The sequence below is a fragment of the Sinohyriopsis cumingii genome, chromosome 5, assembly GCF_028554795.1.
Source record: "Sinohyriopsis cumingii isolate HCF-2022 chromosome 5, ASM2855479v2, whole genome shotgun sequence".
NCBI lineage: Eukaryota > Metazoa > Mollusca > Bivalvia > Unionida > Unionidae > Sinohyriopsis > Sinohyriopsis cumingii.
Genome location: NC_142965.1, coordinates 75743287 through 75758953, shown reverse-complemented (window position 1 = coordinate 75758953; position 15667 = coordinate 75743287). Strand labels below are relative to the sequence as shown.

At 35.3% G+C, this 15667-nt stretch overlaps 2 protein-coding genes across 3 annotated transcripts; one reads left to right on the top strand and one right to left on the bottom strand.

Moving 5' to 3' along the window:
* The first annotated feature begins 6226 nt into the window (after window positions 1-6226).
* LOC149799478 (uncharacterized) lies at window positions 6227-10770 on the top strand. 2 transcript variants are annotated; one of them, XM_089958847.1, is made up of 7 exons: window positions 6227-6515; window positions 7020-7955; window positions 8507-8696; window positions 8823-9068; window positions 9332-9503; window positions 9822-9973; window positions 10589-10770. In XM_089958847.1, the coding sequence occupies exons 2-7, from the start codon at window positions 7410-7412 to the stop codon at window positions 10768-10770; spliced, it is 1488 nt and encodes a 495-aa protein (XP_089814973.1). In that variant the 5' UTR covers window positions 6227-6515; window positions 7020-7409. The 2 variants fall into 2 exon arrangements, with proteins under 2 accessions (XP_089814973.1, XP_089814972.1); XM_089958846.1 differs by lacking the exon at window positions 6227-6515 and having other exon boundaries at window positions 6549-7955.
* On the bottom strand, window positions 10453-13012 carry LOC149799477 (P2X purinoceptor 7-like). The gene is made up of 3 exons (XM_089958849.1): window positions 12729-13012; window positions 11653-11865; window positions 10453-10932 (listed from the first exon to the last, which is right to left on the bottom strand). Exons 1-3 carry the CDS (start codon window positions 12902-12904, stop codon window positions 10776-10778), a joined length of 546 nt encoding a protein of 181 aa, XP_089814975.1. The 5' UTR covers window positions 12905-13012; the 3' UTR covers window positions 10453-10775.
* Window positions 13013-15667: the final 2655 nt, after the last annotated feature.

The window sequence follows — 15667 nt, the reverse complement described above, 5'->3', positions numbered from 1 at the left end:
TTGAATGGGCATATGCAGTCTATTGAATCTGTCGTGCTGTATTTTGGTTGTTTTATGTTGTTGGTTTTTGTTGTTGTTATGGTTATTGTTGTATGGGAATAACTTGATTAAATAGTATTTGCATCCTTGAGGAACAATTTATTTCTTCACTGGGTGTGACTAAATGAAAAGGACTTTCCTATACATCAACCCTGATTTTGTTATCCTTGACATGTATCGCTCTGCCCCAAATTAACACAAAGTACTTTGTCATTTCTTGACCTGCATCATTCTTATCCACGGCTGTTTTAAGGTCTTACTGCTTGCATCCTCGATACCAAGTCATTATATGAAACATGAACAGATGGATTGTATCACCTTTTTGTTCTTTTCTCCTTTTTTCATTTTGTTTTCATCTTTTTCGGACCGTACTTTGCTAAGTTGCAACACTATACTCCAATAACTTTATTATCTGTTTGTTTAGCGGAAAATATATGAACACTGTTTTGTTACCAAGGTGGCATTTATCGTAGCAAAGGGGCATTCAATCATAATATGACAGAGATTTAACTATCCACGTACACATGAGAACCAGATAGTCTGGTTGCCTGTTTTGTGTGTTTCACTGTGTTACATACTCCGCTACAATTCCACGAAGTCAAGTGTTGAAATGGAAAGAATGGCACCTGATGAAAAGCTTATCAGAAAATCATTTAAATTTAGTCGATAATTACCTTTTTCTTGCAGAAACCATTTGAGTCTCTCAGAAAATCAATTTTATCTGAATTGGTTAATATGTTTGTAAATTTAACCTGCGATTTGGTCAAATAATGATTCTCGTTTTATAAATACCTTTTATTTGTCAGCAAAGATGAAGGAAAAGCACACACAATCACCGATTTGTCAGTAAAGAATGTTGTCCACTGCGACATCTCACTAACATCATTTGCAACCGATTTAACTATTACCTTTACGTTGAAATACGTACTATACATATTGAACATCTCAAAACTTCCCAATTACTCTCAATGTTACATTCGCGCATTTTACGCTGTGTCAATATCAATTTGTCGTTGATATTCATAGCTGGTTGTGCACAACAGCTCTAATTTTCTCAAAGATTAAGAACGAACTACAAACTTATCTCCTGTAGGTGGTGAAGGTGGCAATTACTTTGCTGATTTACAATAACGCATTGTCTTAGCTTCAAATGATTTTCCCCAAATACGTGAGCAACAAAACACATCAATAAATGGGTTTAGGAAATATCAATCAATGCAAATGCCTTAAACCAAATCCTTACCACAAATTCTCTATGATTATGACCTTGACCACAATATTGAGAGAGAGAGAGAGAGAGAGAGAGAGAGCGTCATAAAATGCGTTGTCTTTCAGTAATAATGATTTATCCCAGGTATATCGAAGCTACATCGAAACTACATCAAGACTTTAGGAAACATAAGCAACCAATCGGAAGTCATTTACGAAAAAGATATAAAGTTTCTATGGCTGTGACCTTGACAATATGAGCATGGAAGCATACCGTATGCGTAGAATAAACTGACACACCTCTGTAATGATTACAGCCATGTACGATACAATTTACGTTGTTAGCATACATTTACATTGAAAAACCCATTGTACATAAAGGTATACACAAATATGACAATATATTTCAGTTATGAACAACGTAAATATATTTGAGTCAACAGACCATAGATTGGTCCTAGACTACGGTGGTCAGAATCAAGCACATGAACATTGTTTGACCTGTTTTCGTATGGACAAGAAGACTAAGTAGCACACTATGTCTATGAATTAACGGTACAGAACTCGGCTCGGTGATGGACAAACCAATCATCGCAATTCCCATGAAAATTAGCAGTAAGCTAAATTAGGTATACGAACACAAGAAATACAAGCAGGTTTGACATTGCATTACTGTTACGGTGTCTTTATTTATATGCCAATTCCTGCTTTTCATATCATCATTTACGACGAGGTAACGCGTATTTTTTTGTTTGAGTTATTTTAATTGTGTTCACAAGGGTGTTATTATATTCTTTGGCACAACACCGAGAAAATATGATGCAATGAGACACGTGATTGTTCTTAGCTTTAACAAAGACAACTATACATTTTTTCAATGTATATTTTTTCCAAATTATATAGGCTTGTCAAATTCGAGATATTGGTGCACAAATGAAACATATGGTTATCGGTTATACAAAATCCAGTTATCTAATATCCAACACTCTGTTTATAGTGACCATCATATTGTGATATAATATTCAATTACCACACTATGCCATCAATACGAAAGAAGTAAAATTGTAAACATCACAATTAAAAATTAAATTAGAATGAAAATCTAAAATTAAGATATGCGACAAAATGTAATAAAATATTGACAAACTAGATAAATAATAATTGAAATGAACATTTGAAAAGCCAAACTGAAAATGGAACTTGAAAATGAAAATTAAGAGAAGAAATTTTGAAATAAAAGAATAAAAGTATACAATAACTTTCAACTAAATAGACAAATGAAAATTTTATGAAAAATGAAGTGTGAAAAAAAAGAAATCTCAAAACGAACTTTAAAATGAAAATTGATGAAAAATAAAAATGTTAAAGTCTGATTTTAAAATAACAAAAGTGAGGAAATAACTTTGAAAATGAAACTTGAATATGAGAATTTAAAATTTTAGATTATTAAAATAAGGTAATGCCTCTTCTTCAAGAATAATCTTTGGGATAATTACTGGTAACAAATATGTTTATTAAACATGGTTTAGCCATGTCCACATTCACGTCATGTGACGTGCACCAACAGCGAGTCCGTGTCGGTGTACAACATCTTGGCGCGATCCTTATAAAAGGGTTCGATCTGGTCGTGGTTAAACTCATATGTAAGTACATTGGATAAATCCAACACAGATGATTCCAAAATAGACTCTTTGTGTAAGCTTAAGTTCGATTACTTACTGAGAATGACAAAAACTCCATTAGTAATGATCTTCCGGGAATCAAATGCTAGAACATCTATGAGCCTTTAAATCATATCTTGTTTACTATCACGAACAAGGAAGACTCGAATCCGCTTGCGCAAGTTCCCCATCATCTTCCCGAATACGTCATTATTCATGTGTATGATAAAAAGTTCTTTTCAGACTCAATTGCATCCTTTGTGCTTTGGTCCATTTTTATTTGTACATAATGAGCCATCCAAGCGCACTGTCGAAATCTAATTACTCAATGGAGCTTGATTACAGACAACCTTAGACGCAGATGAATCTGATCCGATCATATCACTCTGCAACATAAAATTAATCTGGGTTCGTTCGTTTTGTACATGTGGAGACAATGCGAGTACATAAACATTTTTTTCAAAATGAAAAAAATTAACAGTTATACCTGACTTAAGTGCTTCAAATTTATTCAGTGAAGCCTTGGCAACCTATACAGGAAATTCTATACTGCCAAAATTGTATTCAATGAAGTACTGCTAGTATTTTCGATGCTTGTTTTGACTGCTACTAGCAAAGTACAACGCGGATACAATCGCCCGTTCAAAAAAATATGTTATTGTCAGAATTATTTACGTTTATCACTGATTTAGGCGGGACATAACTGGATCAGCGGAAGAAATGGTTTGGAGAGATATGTACCTCTAGTGTTGCACATTGGTCAAGAGTCCATCCTGAGCCTTATTGGTCTCTTTTTCCAGCGTCAAAAGAATCTTTAAAGTTCCTTTATCAATTTCATCTTTAATGATTTTTGATGCCTTTGGGGTTCGGGATTGCACGATCTCAGCTATGAATCTACGTTGTAGTAGTTTTAGATCCATCATTTCACGACTAAGAGGCATAGCCAATTGTGCGTTAAGGACAATATATGATTTAACTCCAGAGATACCAGAGCGTTGTAAAACCGATGTGATGTCAGGAATCAAATAAATGTCATAAGAATAGTGGTGAATTAGAAAATCAATGGACAATTATCCTCCGCACACACAAACTGACAGACTGGATAGTGATCGCAAAATGAACAATCCAGTTTCTGTAGTATGGTTACTTTCACTAATACAGGCTTGATCGAAAACCTTATAATTCGGATTACAGCACCGACATGAAGTACGAACTAACAAGGCGACAATACTGTCGTTGGAAATTCAGATGTACTAGATCAAAATGCATTTAGAACAACAGAGCTCGAAAAAGGTGCTATGCAAAATCGAATTAGTCAAAGCAGTCATATCCTGCATGAATTCCTGAAGCATCTTTGCCCGATGATATAAGCTTGAAAGTCTTTTGCGTTTGAGAACTAGAAAACCATCTTCAGCAGCGCTTTTCAAATTCCAAGAAGGTGTATATAAACTGTGTGTCAGTGTTTAACAATATTTGACTAGCTGAAGAACGGAAAGGCGATACAACAAATGTACATTAATCAATTAAAGATTAAATCTATAAAATAAACATGTAAAAGGAAAAATATTTATTAACTCTCAAGAATGACATATTTCTTGTAATAATGAAATAATTATAACATACAGTTAAACATGTAGAGAAAAAGAACTTCTTGAACTATTGGCATGGTAGAAGGATGTATTGACCAGTTGGATGAAATGATAAAGAAATAAGTTGCATATTACAAGGAAATGCAAAAGAGCTATATGAAACATTTATTATGATATACAATGGGTTGGGTAATCAAAGATGCATACGCCTCGACTATGAGCAAATTTTAAAGATATCGAACCAACAATAATATAAGAAATTCGAGAGAAAAAACTAACTACCTAGATAAAAGATGTTTGTATTGTAGTTCAATCAGAAATGAGGACTCCTTAACTGATCACATAAATGAGTATACATATTAATGCATCTATTACTAACTCTTTTCAGTTCCAATAAGGAATCTGCGAACAGAGTTTGAAAATAAATTTATATCTTGTTCATTTAATCATGTAGTTAAAATTAAGAATGTTTTTTTATTAGAGTTAAGCATATATTGCATTGTTTTACACGTACTAGAAGAGAAAAACATTTATGAAAAAGTATTCCTTATTTATCAATTTTCCATCTTAAAGTTTCATCCAATACAGATGTAAGATGCTATGAGCTCAAATAGACACCATCAGGTGTATACATTTAATCAAAGCTACCGACCGTTTATGTATGTGCATAATTTATTATACTATCTAGTGTATACATTGAATGTAATCTACCATCTAGTGTATACATTTAATTTAATCTGCCGTCTAAGGTACGCATTGAACTGAATATAACGTCTAGTGTACACATTTAACTGAATCCACCATATAGTACATACATTTAACGAAATATACCATCTAGTGTATGCATTTAATTTAATACACCGTCCATGCATAAATTTAATTTAATCGACCGCCGCCTAATGTATATATTTAATTTAATATTCCATCTAGTGTGTATATTTAATTTAATTTACCAGCTAGTGCATATATTTAATATACTATCTATTGCGTGCATTTAATTTAATCTAATTATTGTTTCCAGTGTATTATTAATTAGCTCATTTATTATACTTCTTACTGTCATCCCTTTGTTTTAATCGAGGCTGCTGACTCTTTGTCGCTGAAAAACATTTTTATTATATCATAATTATCAAGTCCGTCTTACAGCTGGTTCGCCCTCATTCTAGCGACTTATCAAAGATTCCTCATTTTGCGTCCACTTTACTCGTATCAGGATTTACACTGATTAGTTTATACATATCTTTTGGTGGCTACTAAACTATCATAGTATCGTTTGACTAGCTTACCTTCTAATCCAGTTTCAGCGTGCGTCTCCTCAAACAGTAATACATTAAGCTCGCGTCAATTCCTTAAAGGAATAGGGAACATACAATTAAAGTTGTGGTTATATTACTCATTTGTTGCCCAAGATAAATTAAATAATAGCTTGGGGCGACCCAGTTACACCGAAAAATATTTACAGTACATTATAGGGAATGAACTGCGCTAGCGTTCCGATATGCATATTTGTCGAGTAGAAACGAGGCTGAATAAACGTGACGTCACAGGATCTTTTGCAGCTATCGGCCATTGCTCAGCATCCTGTTGATCCATTGTGCTTGAGAGTAGGCAGCTTGTTAGTGTTTGTATTCGAGTTTATTTTCCAAGAATCTTCCAAAATGCCCCACTGAGCAGCGTTTGGAACAACAATTCGACTGGTAATTGTTTCCGATTTCCGAAAGACAAAATCCGACGAAAGGCTTGGATCCATTACTGTCGCCGTGAGAACTTTGAGCCAGTAACTCATAGACTTTGCAGCCTTCATTTTTCAAAAGATCAATATGAAGTTGATCCAGAAAGACGTGCAGAATTGGGATATTTAAATGCCAGGGCAAGACTTAAGCCGACTGCAGTGCCAGATATTATTCTAACCCTAGGCCTGGGGGAAGATCTAACTACAGATCCGAGTGGTAGCAGCACCACAACTGTCAGACCGAAACGAGTAAGAGGAGCCTATCACAAACGGCGGAATGCAGAGGTAAATAAATATGTTGTATGCACTCTAATTTCCATCAATGACGTGACCATAATGTAACTGAAGCATTTAAACAATAATATATGCATAAAATAGAGCTCTGTTCATCTCAGATTCCCATGCTTCTGCAACATTATCATCACACCCCCACCCCATGTGCTGCGGAGATTGAATTATTGCGTACACTATATATTCCTGGAACATATTTACCTCGGAAAGAGTTGTTTATGACGCTAACGTTAGAGTAACAGTACTCTGTATTTAAAATATAGTGGAATGCATAATTTCATGTTTTTCACTATCACCTGAGAAATTCGAGCCTTAGGCTATGACATAGGATAAACTTCTTAGTGCCCCCCCCCCACTTCCTTTTCCCCTTTTGTGCGGCCATAAATGTAATGAATCAGTTGTTGCCATGTGACTACTCAAATGTTTCAATGATACTACATACATACTACAAATGCTTTTTCTTGTCAATAATAATTGTTTTTTTCTCTTTTTCTTCAGGTTCTGCATCAAGCAATGCAAAGTTACAATGCAACTTATGTACTTGATACACCTGCAAGTACATGTGCTCTGGTAGAGGTAGATGATGCTGAACTCAGCATACCAGTTTTCGTACCAAGTCCTCAGGTCTAACCACAAAAACTAACACGAAGTGTGAAAGTTCAGGCTATATTAGATCCCACAAGGAGGACTCGCATACTTCAGGTTCGAGCTGCAACAAGATCAATAGCAATTCAGTGTGAGCTCCTAAAACCAACAGAAGATTCAGATAATGAAACTGAACCAAGCAGTGAGGACGACACTGACCCTGATACATACGATTCAGAATATGAATCACATTCAGATGCTGATGATGGAGAGGACAGTGATGATAACAGTGACTTTGAAGATATGCACTTGAACTATAAGCTTGATAAAGATGCAAAACCAGAAGATCAGCAACAGTTTCTGGTGTCAGAGTCTGCTTTGGCAGAATTGACGAGTGTGTGTAGATCATGTTGTTGGCCCTCCCAGACGTTTGTGAAATTTTCTCGAGGAACAATGATCACAACAAATTCAGTTTGTGTCAATGGGCACATTTCAGAATGGAAAAGTCAGCCCTGTGATGGAAGGATGCCATGGAGTAATATGTTTACTGCAGGAGCAATATTTTTCTCAGGTATCAACTGTGCAAAAGCTTTGCTCCTATTTGAGGGAATGAATATGCAAAGTTTAAGTAAACGTACATTTACAAAGCTACAAACATCTTATATTGTACCTGCAGTTGAAGTGGTATGGGAGAAACAACAAGCTTCCTTAATTGAAGAGCGCACTGGAAAGCAAATAATATGTGGAGGTGATGCTCGTTGCGATTCCCCTGGGTTTTCAGCCAAATATGGGGCTTATACTTTGAAGGATTTGGAGGCGAAGAAAGTACTTGACATCCAGCTAGTGCAGGTACAATATATGGTTGTCATTAGAGTGTTATGTGAATGTCATTATTATATTGTACACAACTTTTAAATTGGCACACGAAAGAGGGAGGCAGAAAGACAGCATTTAACTTTGAGTAGAATTACTCAATTGTCAAGGTCTTTTTAACATTGGTTATTCCACTAGCATACCATGGTTATTCCACTAGCATACCAAATTTCAATTGTGTATTGCTGTCACTAAATGTTGATTGGGTTGGTTGGTTATGATTTACCAGAATATTATACTTTTGTATTATAGTCTCTACTTTTATAACATAGCTGTATCAAATTTTATCAAGTTGAACTACCTCAAGATAATGCAGTTAGATCAATTAAATGTTAGCACAAGTGATTGTTAGGTTACTGGGAACTAGACTTGTTGTTTTGAAATAGTCAGATATACATATTTAGACTGCTCAGCAAATTTTAATACCTGCAAAGGCTAGCCAATGCCACCTGCCTTTTGTTACCTTGAAAGTCCTGTTAAAAACAATTAATCAACTTTGCAAATTGTGCATTTTCTTTCTATTTAAGAGCAACGAAGTTAAAGGGTCCACACATATGGAGATTGAAGGTCTGAAGAGAGGATTGAATCACATTGTTAATGATCATGGTTTGACCATTAAAGCCCTTGTTACAGATCGGCATAGAATGGTGCAGAAATATATGAGAGAGCAGCGAGCAGATATGAAACACTATTTTGATGTATGGCACTTGGCAAAAGGTACATATATAGATATGTGTTGTAATAATTAAATTGAATTTAATTGAAAACATTGTCATTTTCTTACGGATGCTATTCTCACGCAAAATTATGTCTTTCTTTGAATGCATGCTTTTTCATTTTCAGGCATCTCCAAGAAGCTGGAGGCAGCTGCCAAAAAGAAGGATTGTGAATTGATTCGACCGTGGATCAAGTCTACAGTGAACCATGCCTACTGGGTTGCAGCTTCTTGTGCGGACAATGGTAAACTTAAAGTTGCCAAATGGGATTCACTTATGAACCACATCACAAACAAGCACGAGGACCATTCTACCATCTTCAGCAAATGGGAACATGGTCCCATTTTGGAAGAAAGACAGTGGTTGAAGGATGGTATGTTTACAATTAGATACTAGCTGTGTACACACGTGAGCTACTGGTATAACCAAACAGAGAATGAGATTTGGCCATAATTTTATCACAATTTTTTCTAATCAGAGAATTGTGTGTGTGTTTGTATGGTTGGGAAACACAGTGCTATTTATATTGTGGGATTATTCTAAAGAGCTGAAATCACAATACGCCTTTGACTTAACCAAACATGTAAGCACAGACTGATAAACTTGTTCATATACACAATCATTTCTCTTGATTAGGATCCAGGGCATACAAACTTATGGATAAAGTCGTTCGCAGTCCTCACATGCTCCGAGACATCCAGAAGCTATCACCTATACATCAAACTTACGGCTTAGAAGTGTTCCACAATGTTGTGAATCACTACGCACCCAAGAGCACACACTTCTTTTATGGATCCATGCTTGCAAGGTAACTAGTATGCAATTAGATTAGGTGAAAATGAGAACATGTGTTTCCGATCAGCTGCTCCTAGCACTTTTTCCCCCCATGGTGATTTAAAAAAACTTGCAGAAATTAATTATTGCGTGAAATTGAGCCAGTTTTGCCAGTACCTTAAAACACTTATATATTAGATATTAATCATTGTATTGTATATATAATGTTAAAAAACTAAATTGAAAAAACCCTACCTGCCTACCATAATTGTAAAACTAGCACAGTAAGTAGCGAGAATCACTGACCATTTAATTCTGATTGGGTTTTTTTTTGTTGCTTTTATTTCTTCAGGTTACATCTAGCTGCCCTGCATTATAATGAAAATGCAAACAATGCACATGCAGTGACCAAGACTGGCCAGGAGCGGTGGAGAGTTGTCTATCCAAAAAGCAAGAAAGGGATGGAGGCTGTTGTAAAGCCCTGCAAAGTAGACCCAACCTTTGGTAAGATTTTGACTAAATATGTTGGTGGCATATCTGTTATGTACTGTATCCTCATTTTCTACACCAAAGCCATTGTGTATAAGCTGCTGTCACAATTTCTCGGGGATGATTGATGTCAATTGTAGATTGACAATAGCCATTTTTAACGCATAAATGTAATGTCCAGTGTAAACAGGTAATCAGAGCTGGATTAAGGCGTTGTAAGCACTGAAAATGTTATGGTACCCCCCTCCCCCGGCCTACAAAATAGGAAACTAAAAAATAAAAATAAATAAAAGCTAAAAAGAAAAGTAAATCAAAATACATGGAGATCGAAATGGTCATATATAATTCAATAATTTCATCATCAACACTTAATTTGAATTGTTTCTGTTGCCCTTGTTGGGCTGGTGCCTTAAGCATGCCCTTAGTGTGCTTAATGTGAAGAAATAAAGTAATCTATAGTAAAATCTGAAATATAAATAAAATAATTAAATACATTTATAGTTCATGGAATAAATTTTATTAAAATTCATTATGTTGGGACACGGGTTATTCTATCATTAGGAAAATATAATAGTTCAAAATTAAAAAAGTTTATTGATTTCATATCTTGGTGCATTTTTATTTCTTAAGGTTACATTGCACTCCTGAAGCAGGCATTGCTGGACTTGAGGCAGGACTTGCCTACATACACAGAAGCAAACGTTTTCGTGAAAGGGGCATCTCAGTATCCACCACCGCTCACAGCATCATACAAACAATTTTCAAAAGATGAACTCATCATGAAACACAAATCACGCTTTATGAAATCCTAGAATATTTATGGTGCAGCATATCTGAAGCCAACATATTCCTCTGAGGGAAAAGTTCCTCTGATTTTTGAAACAACACAGGATGGAAGCACTTTACGGCTGTGTCTGCCTAGTCGATGCCAAATCCATGTGACAAAACGTCGATATGCTATATGCCTGTATGTTCTGAAAATAAATATAGAATGCCTATAATAGTAAATTCATACAAGAGTTAGATATTTCTTCTTTGGTAAATCATGCTGAATTGCACTTTTAGTACTTCAGGTGAATTACATTTGATATGTTTATTTTTTTAATCAAATTATTAATCTTTGAATACATATACATTTGATACAAGACATCATACATGTGAAATGACCCATATCATTATAAAATTGTTCTATTTATTTGTTGTTTGTTTATTGTGTTCTTGAAGACTCATTAAACCTAGTTGATAAGCAAAAAATATTTGTTGTCATAATTGCAACATCATAGTAATTATTAGAATTTATAACAAACCTGCTATTCTTTTCTCAAAACATATATATATATCTTAATGGCACATGAGCACAATCCAGGCTATATAATGTAAAAAAAGTTTAGATATCATTCCAAAGGAAAGACAAGAGAAAAGGGTAAAGTCTTTAAAAGAGAAAGCTACATTTTGTTCTCAAAAACTGCATTCTTTTCATAAGTTCAAGACCATCACAGCTTGAACATCATAATGGAATGCATCCCTCTGCAATAAATGTTGCCTCCATGAGTTGTAAGATGAAAACACTTTGAAGTAAGGAAATCTTGCAAATAGTTTGTTTTGTAAAATGTGTCCCAAACATTGTCACAAGTGTAGGAAAATCTGATTAAACAGGACCTTTGAAGAAATTTGTATAAGATTGGAAAAATTACTCGTGTATTGGTTCATTATCATCCAAAGGTCCATGATGTTCCAGGTATTCATACAGGGATACTTCCAGCACGTATCTGTATAAGCAGTTTGCAATGAAACTTTCATGGAGGGTTATACATGTCAAGTCACCCTTTTTCTCAATTACCTCTACCTCTTCACAGCATAAGCACTCAATTGCCGAGTTCATCATTTGGCAATATCCACAATCACACCTGTAAGGAAAGAGCACAACATAATTTTGACCATTCAAGAATGTTTAAAAATCACTTTCAACATTTTGTAAGCATTGAAAAGGAAAGATGCGGATTAGAAATAGTGAAAAGGAAAGATGTGGATTAGAAATAGCATGTTGATTCTGCATTTGAAATAACGTTTGACAAAACAACATTAGTTCTCAGTATGTTGCCTTTCAAAGTTTATAGTAAGCATTATCAAGTCAATGTGATATTATGAGTCGAATTGTATTTCATAGGTTAATATTCAGTGCAACTTATGATATTGTTTGACCTGTGATTTTTGTGTTTATAGATTACAGAAGGAGTTAATCTTTAGTGTGTAATGACATACGTTATCATAGTCATGTATTCTGCGTGGGCTTTTGTCCTTTATTTGAAAAAGAAAACATATACTTCACTGAGTGAAGGAGTAAATGTAGTTAAAGTTTAAAATAATGAACAACAAAAATATCTGTGTTTACAGTGTACAGCACGTCATTATTTCCACTAGAATCGGTGCTCTGAAACAATGCAGCAATTATAAATTTACAAAATCTACATGTGGCTTTCATTGCTTTAAAAATTAGGAAAACTTTGCTACTTAATATCGAAAATGTTTTATTTAGCAAGACATAAACACTAGAATACAGCTTTACAAGCATCTACTTTAATAACTCGCACTATCGGTATAATTTAAAAGTTTCAGACAATCGAGGGAGGATTATCGAAATTTGGGTCCACCAAAACTTAACAGATTTATACACACAGGAGTTGACAAAGTTCCAGTTTCTTTTAATGAAATGTAACGTGCGTTCTGCTCATTGTTCTATATGAAATGCATGCTATAAATCGGTACAAACCATTGTGTGTTCTCGAGTCGTCCTTCTTCACTCGGCAAAATATCCTCATCATTCGAAGAACATGATGTGTCATCACTACCCTCTTCGTTGTTAGTCTTCAAAAGTGGCTCAAACTGATATGGTAAAATGTTCACGCTTACTGAGAAGTCGGGGAAGTCGTTCTCGCAATTTTCCATGACGCAAAAGGGAAAAGAAATTATCTGAATAACGCTAGCAATCTTCGTAGTTAGCTCGGTTGGGTGATAGCAATAGATCCTATGACGTCACTACTGGCCACGTGATACGTATCTAATTATCTCTCAAGGCACTTGCGCGGATAACCGAAATATTTCCTTGTAGTAACAAAAGGGCCGAGAACGGTGCACGGGAATAAGATAAAATATAATTTTGCACTACAGGCAGTCAAATAATATAAAACCAGCATGTACGTTCCCTATTCCTTTAATAGCTCTGACAAGACAGATATGTTATGTTGGTTACAAAAGGTCGTCTTGTGTGAGTTTTGAAATCAACTCTGATCAGGGTTCGTTGGCACAACAGAAACGCCAAATATTCTCAAACAATGATAATTGACCGTGTCAGGATATGGGATGTCGAACAGTTGTACATTAAATTGTATGCCATCAGTGCTCGAATAAGTAGTCGTCCAGTTTATCGCAACATTGGACTCCTCTGGAAGCTAATTAATTTATAATTTCGCATATAGTAAAGCAGCCTTGAAGCTGGAACGCCATACTGTGATTCATGGAACTGCATATACAAACATTTTTGTAGACGCCAACTGTCGCCTTATTGATTTGATAATGTTGCGAGAGAAATACTATTAGAAATTGCATAATTTGCCTTGTAGATAGTCGAGTATTCAGATGAAGCAAATGCCTGAAACAAGCCATTTTACGTACATTTGTATTATTCGAAATCCCGAACCTTTGTGGCGCCTGAATGATTATTGGACTATGCCATCGCAGACGTTCGTTGTACAAAAAAGCACCTAATGTGTGATGCAAAAGAAAACCATAGTTACTTGCCTTCAGCGATGTTTTATGTCGTTCCCAATATATCTGTTTGTCGCAGTTTGATTGTTGACTAATTTGTCGCAACCAAACTTCCGTAGGAGTCATTGTAAGAAGTTTATGACACAAGATATGCATAACATCTCCGATCTCGTCGTCCTCGATTAGATTGTAGGTAGCATACGTTGCATGTTTTCCAAACCATGCTATAGAAGAAAGTCTTTCCCTATCTGCACATTTTGTATAAGCGTTGATTAAAGGTAACATACTTATGCCCACTATTCACAGGTAGCACTAGAATGCGGCCATATGTGATCGCACATTGTTTTCGGAAAAAAAGTCCAGTCTTGGGCCATGTGCAAGTCCTTCTCAATCTTTTAGTGCCTTCCAAAACTATAGAACATTCGAAATCGCTAATATACCTACATTTGCTCGCTAGTGTGACATGCTTGACAGGCAAATTTCAGACTTACCCGTAATATTCTTGTTTCCTGTAACCGCATTAGTCGTGTTCACATCAGACGTTAAGCCGTACCTTCTAAATGTTTCAGAATTCTGGATTGGACTCCAGCCGGAATGTCACGACAGAGTGGCCTTCTCCGTCATACACCAAACCTTCCAACCTGTACAGGCCATTAGTTTAATCAAGACGATCACAGAATTGACATATTTTGCGTTGTTAAGATAGCATGCAAGTAATGGAGATAACTCTTGCTAGATTAACATATTATCCAATCATTAGAGGTAGCTACTATTTATCGGAGGCATCATGGAAGTTGGTGATTGTCGAGCACTAATCGATGAAGTTATTGACGACTAACATCTGCATGGCTATTCCAGTGATTAAATCATTGGCATAACGCAATTACATCGGTGACAACAAAATAACATGATCATGCATAATGTTGAAAGTGGACCTGCCATAGTAATAAGTAAATGATTACCGGTTCAAAAAGTAATTTATGGAGATGTTATTGGCGGTGTTTATTCAGAACTGTAGCTCTGAAGGCGTCCCGATTGCAAAACAATTAGTAATGAAAGCCATCGACATTTTTCGTGACAAGGCCGTCGCTACCGTTGGGGATACTGCTGTTAAAGCATTCTCATCTATCAAACGGAGAATCGAACGAAGAATATTAGTAAAATAATAAATCAAGCTGCAAATAAACGCTTTAAGGAATTGGCTGGTCTGTCATCATCCAATGGTACGCCATTGACAAAACAACAAGATGCTGAAATAGAGAAAACACCCTATAGATCACCCTATAGATGAATGCCTAGCAGAAGGAATTGTTCTGACTAGACTAGTTTTAAATAACAAGATGTAATAATAAAATGTTCAAGCGTGAATCTGATCCCGTTTGCAATGTGAAGCTTGCAGTAGAGATATTTGAGGAACTGGAATTCTAAAGGTGCATATGATGATACATAAAAGTGTGAAGTTTGTGATAAATTGTTTCGATTTAGATCTGCTTTGCAGACGCACATGATGCTACATACTGGAGAAAAACAACATTAAAATGTGGAGTTTGCGATCAAATGTTTCGTCGCAGTAGACATATAAAGATGCTCTTGATGACACATATTAGGTAAACAAAAATATATTCAAGTGAGAAGTTTGGGATACAAATTTTCGCACAACCGAAACCTGAAGCTGCATGTGACAATAGCAACAGGAGAAGAAACCAAAGTGGAGTTTTCAATTAAATGTTTCGATGTAGTTAAATTTGTTTTGTGTGTCGAATTTTTATTATGTATTGGCTTTTCTTAACGACTATTTGTTATGTAGATATGTATTTTCTACATGACCTTGTCCAATATCAGATTTATAGTGTACCAGACCTGTAGCATTTATTTTGTAAACAACAGAATAAATAGCTAACATTTTCTCTATGACTGTGGATTAAATATTCAGATCATTATTAA

Bases quoted from the DNA above. Each gene is read 5' to 3' on its own strand.
- LOC149799478 (XM_089958847.1), top strand. From the start codon at position 7,410: ATGCACTTGAACTATAAGCTTGATAAAGATGCAAAACCAGAAGATCAG. The intron at 8,697-8,822 runs GTACATATATAG...TTTCATTTTCAG, and splicing joins TGTATGGCACTTGGCAAAAG to GCATCTCCAAGAAGCTGGAG. The intron at 9,974-10,588 runs GTAAGATTTTGA...TTATTTCTTAAG, and splicing joins CAAAGTAGACCCAACCTTTG to GTTACATTGCACTCCTGAAG.
- LOC149799477 (XM_089958849.1), bottom strand. From the start codon at position 12,904: ATGGAAAATTGCGAGAACGACTTCCCCGACTTCTCAGTAAGCGTGAAC. The intron at 11,866-12,728 runs GTTTGTACCGAT...CTTTCCTTACAG, and splicing joins CGACTCGAGAACACACAATG to GTGTGATTGTGGATATTGCC. The intron at 10,933-11,652 runs GTAATTTTTCCA...ATTTATTTTCAG, and splicing joins GATAATGAACCAATACACGA to AACATACAGGCATATAGCAT.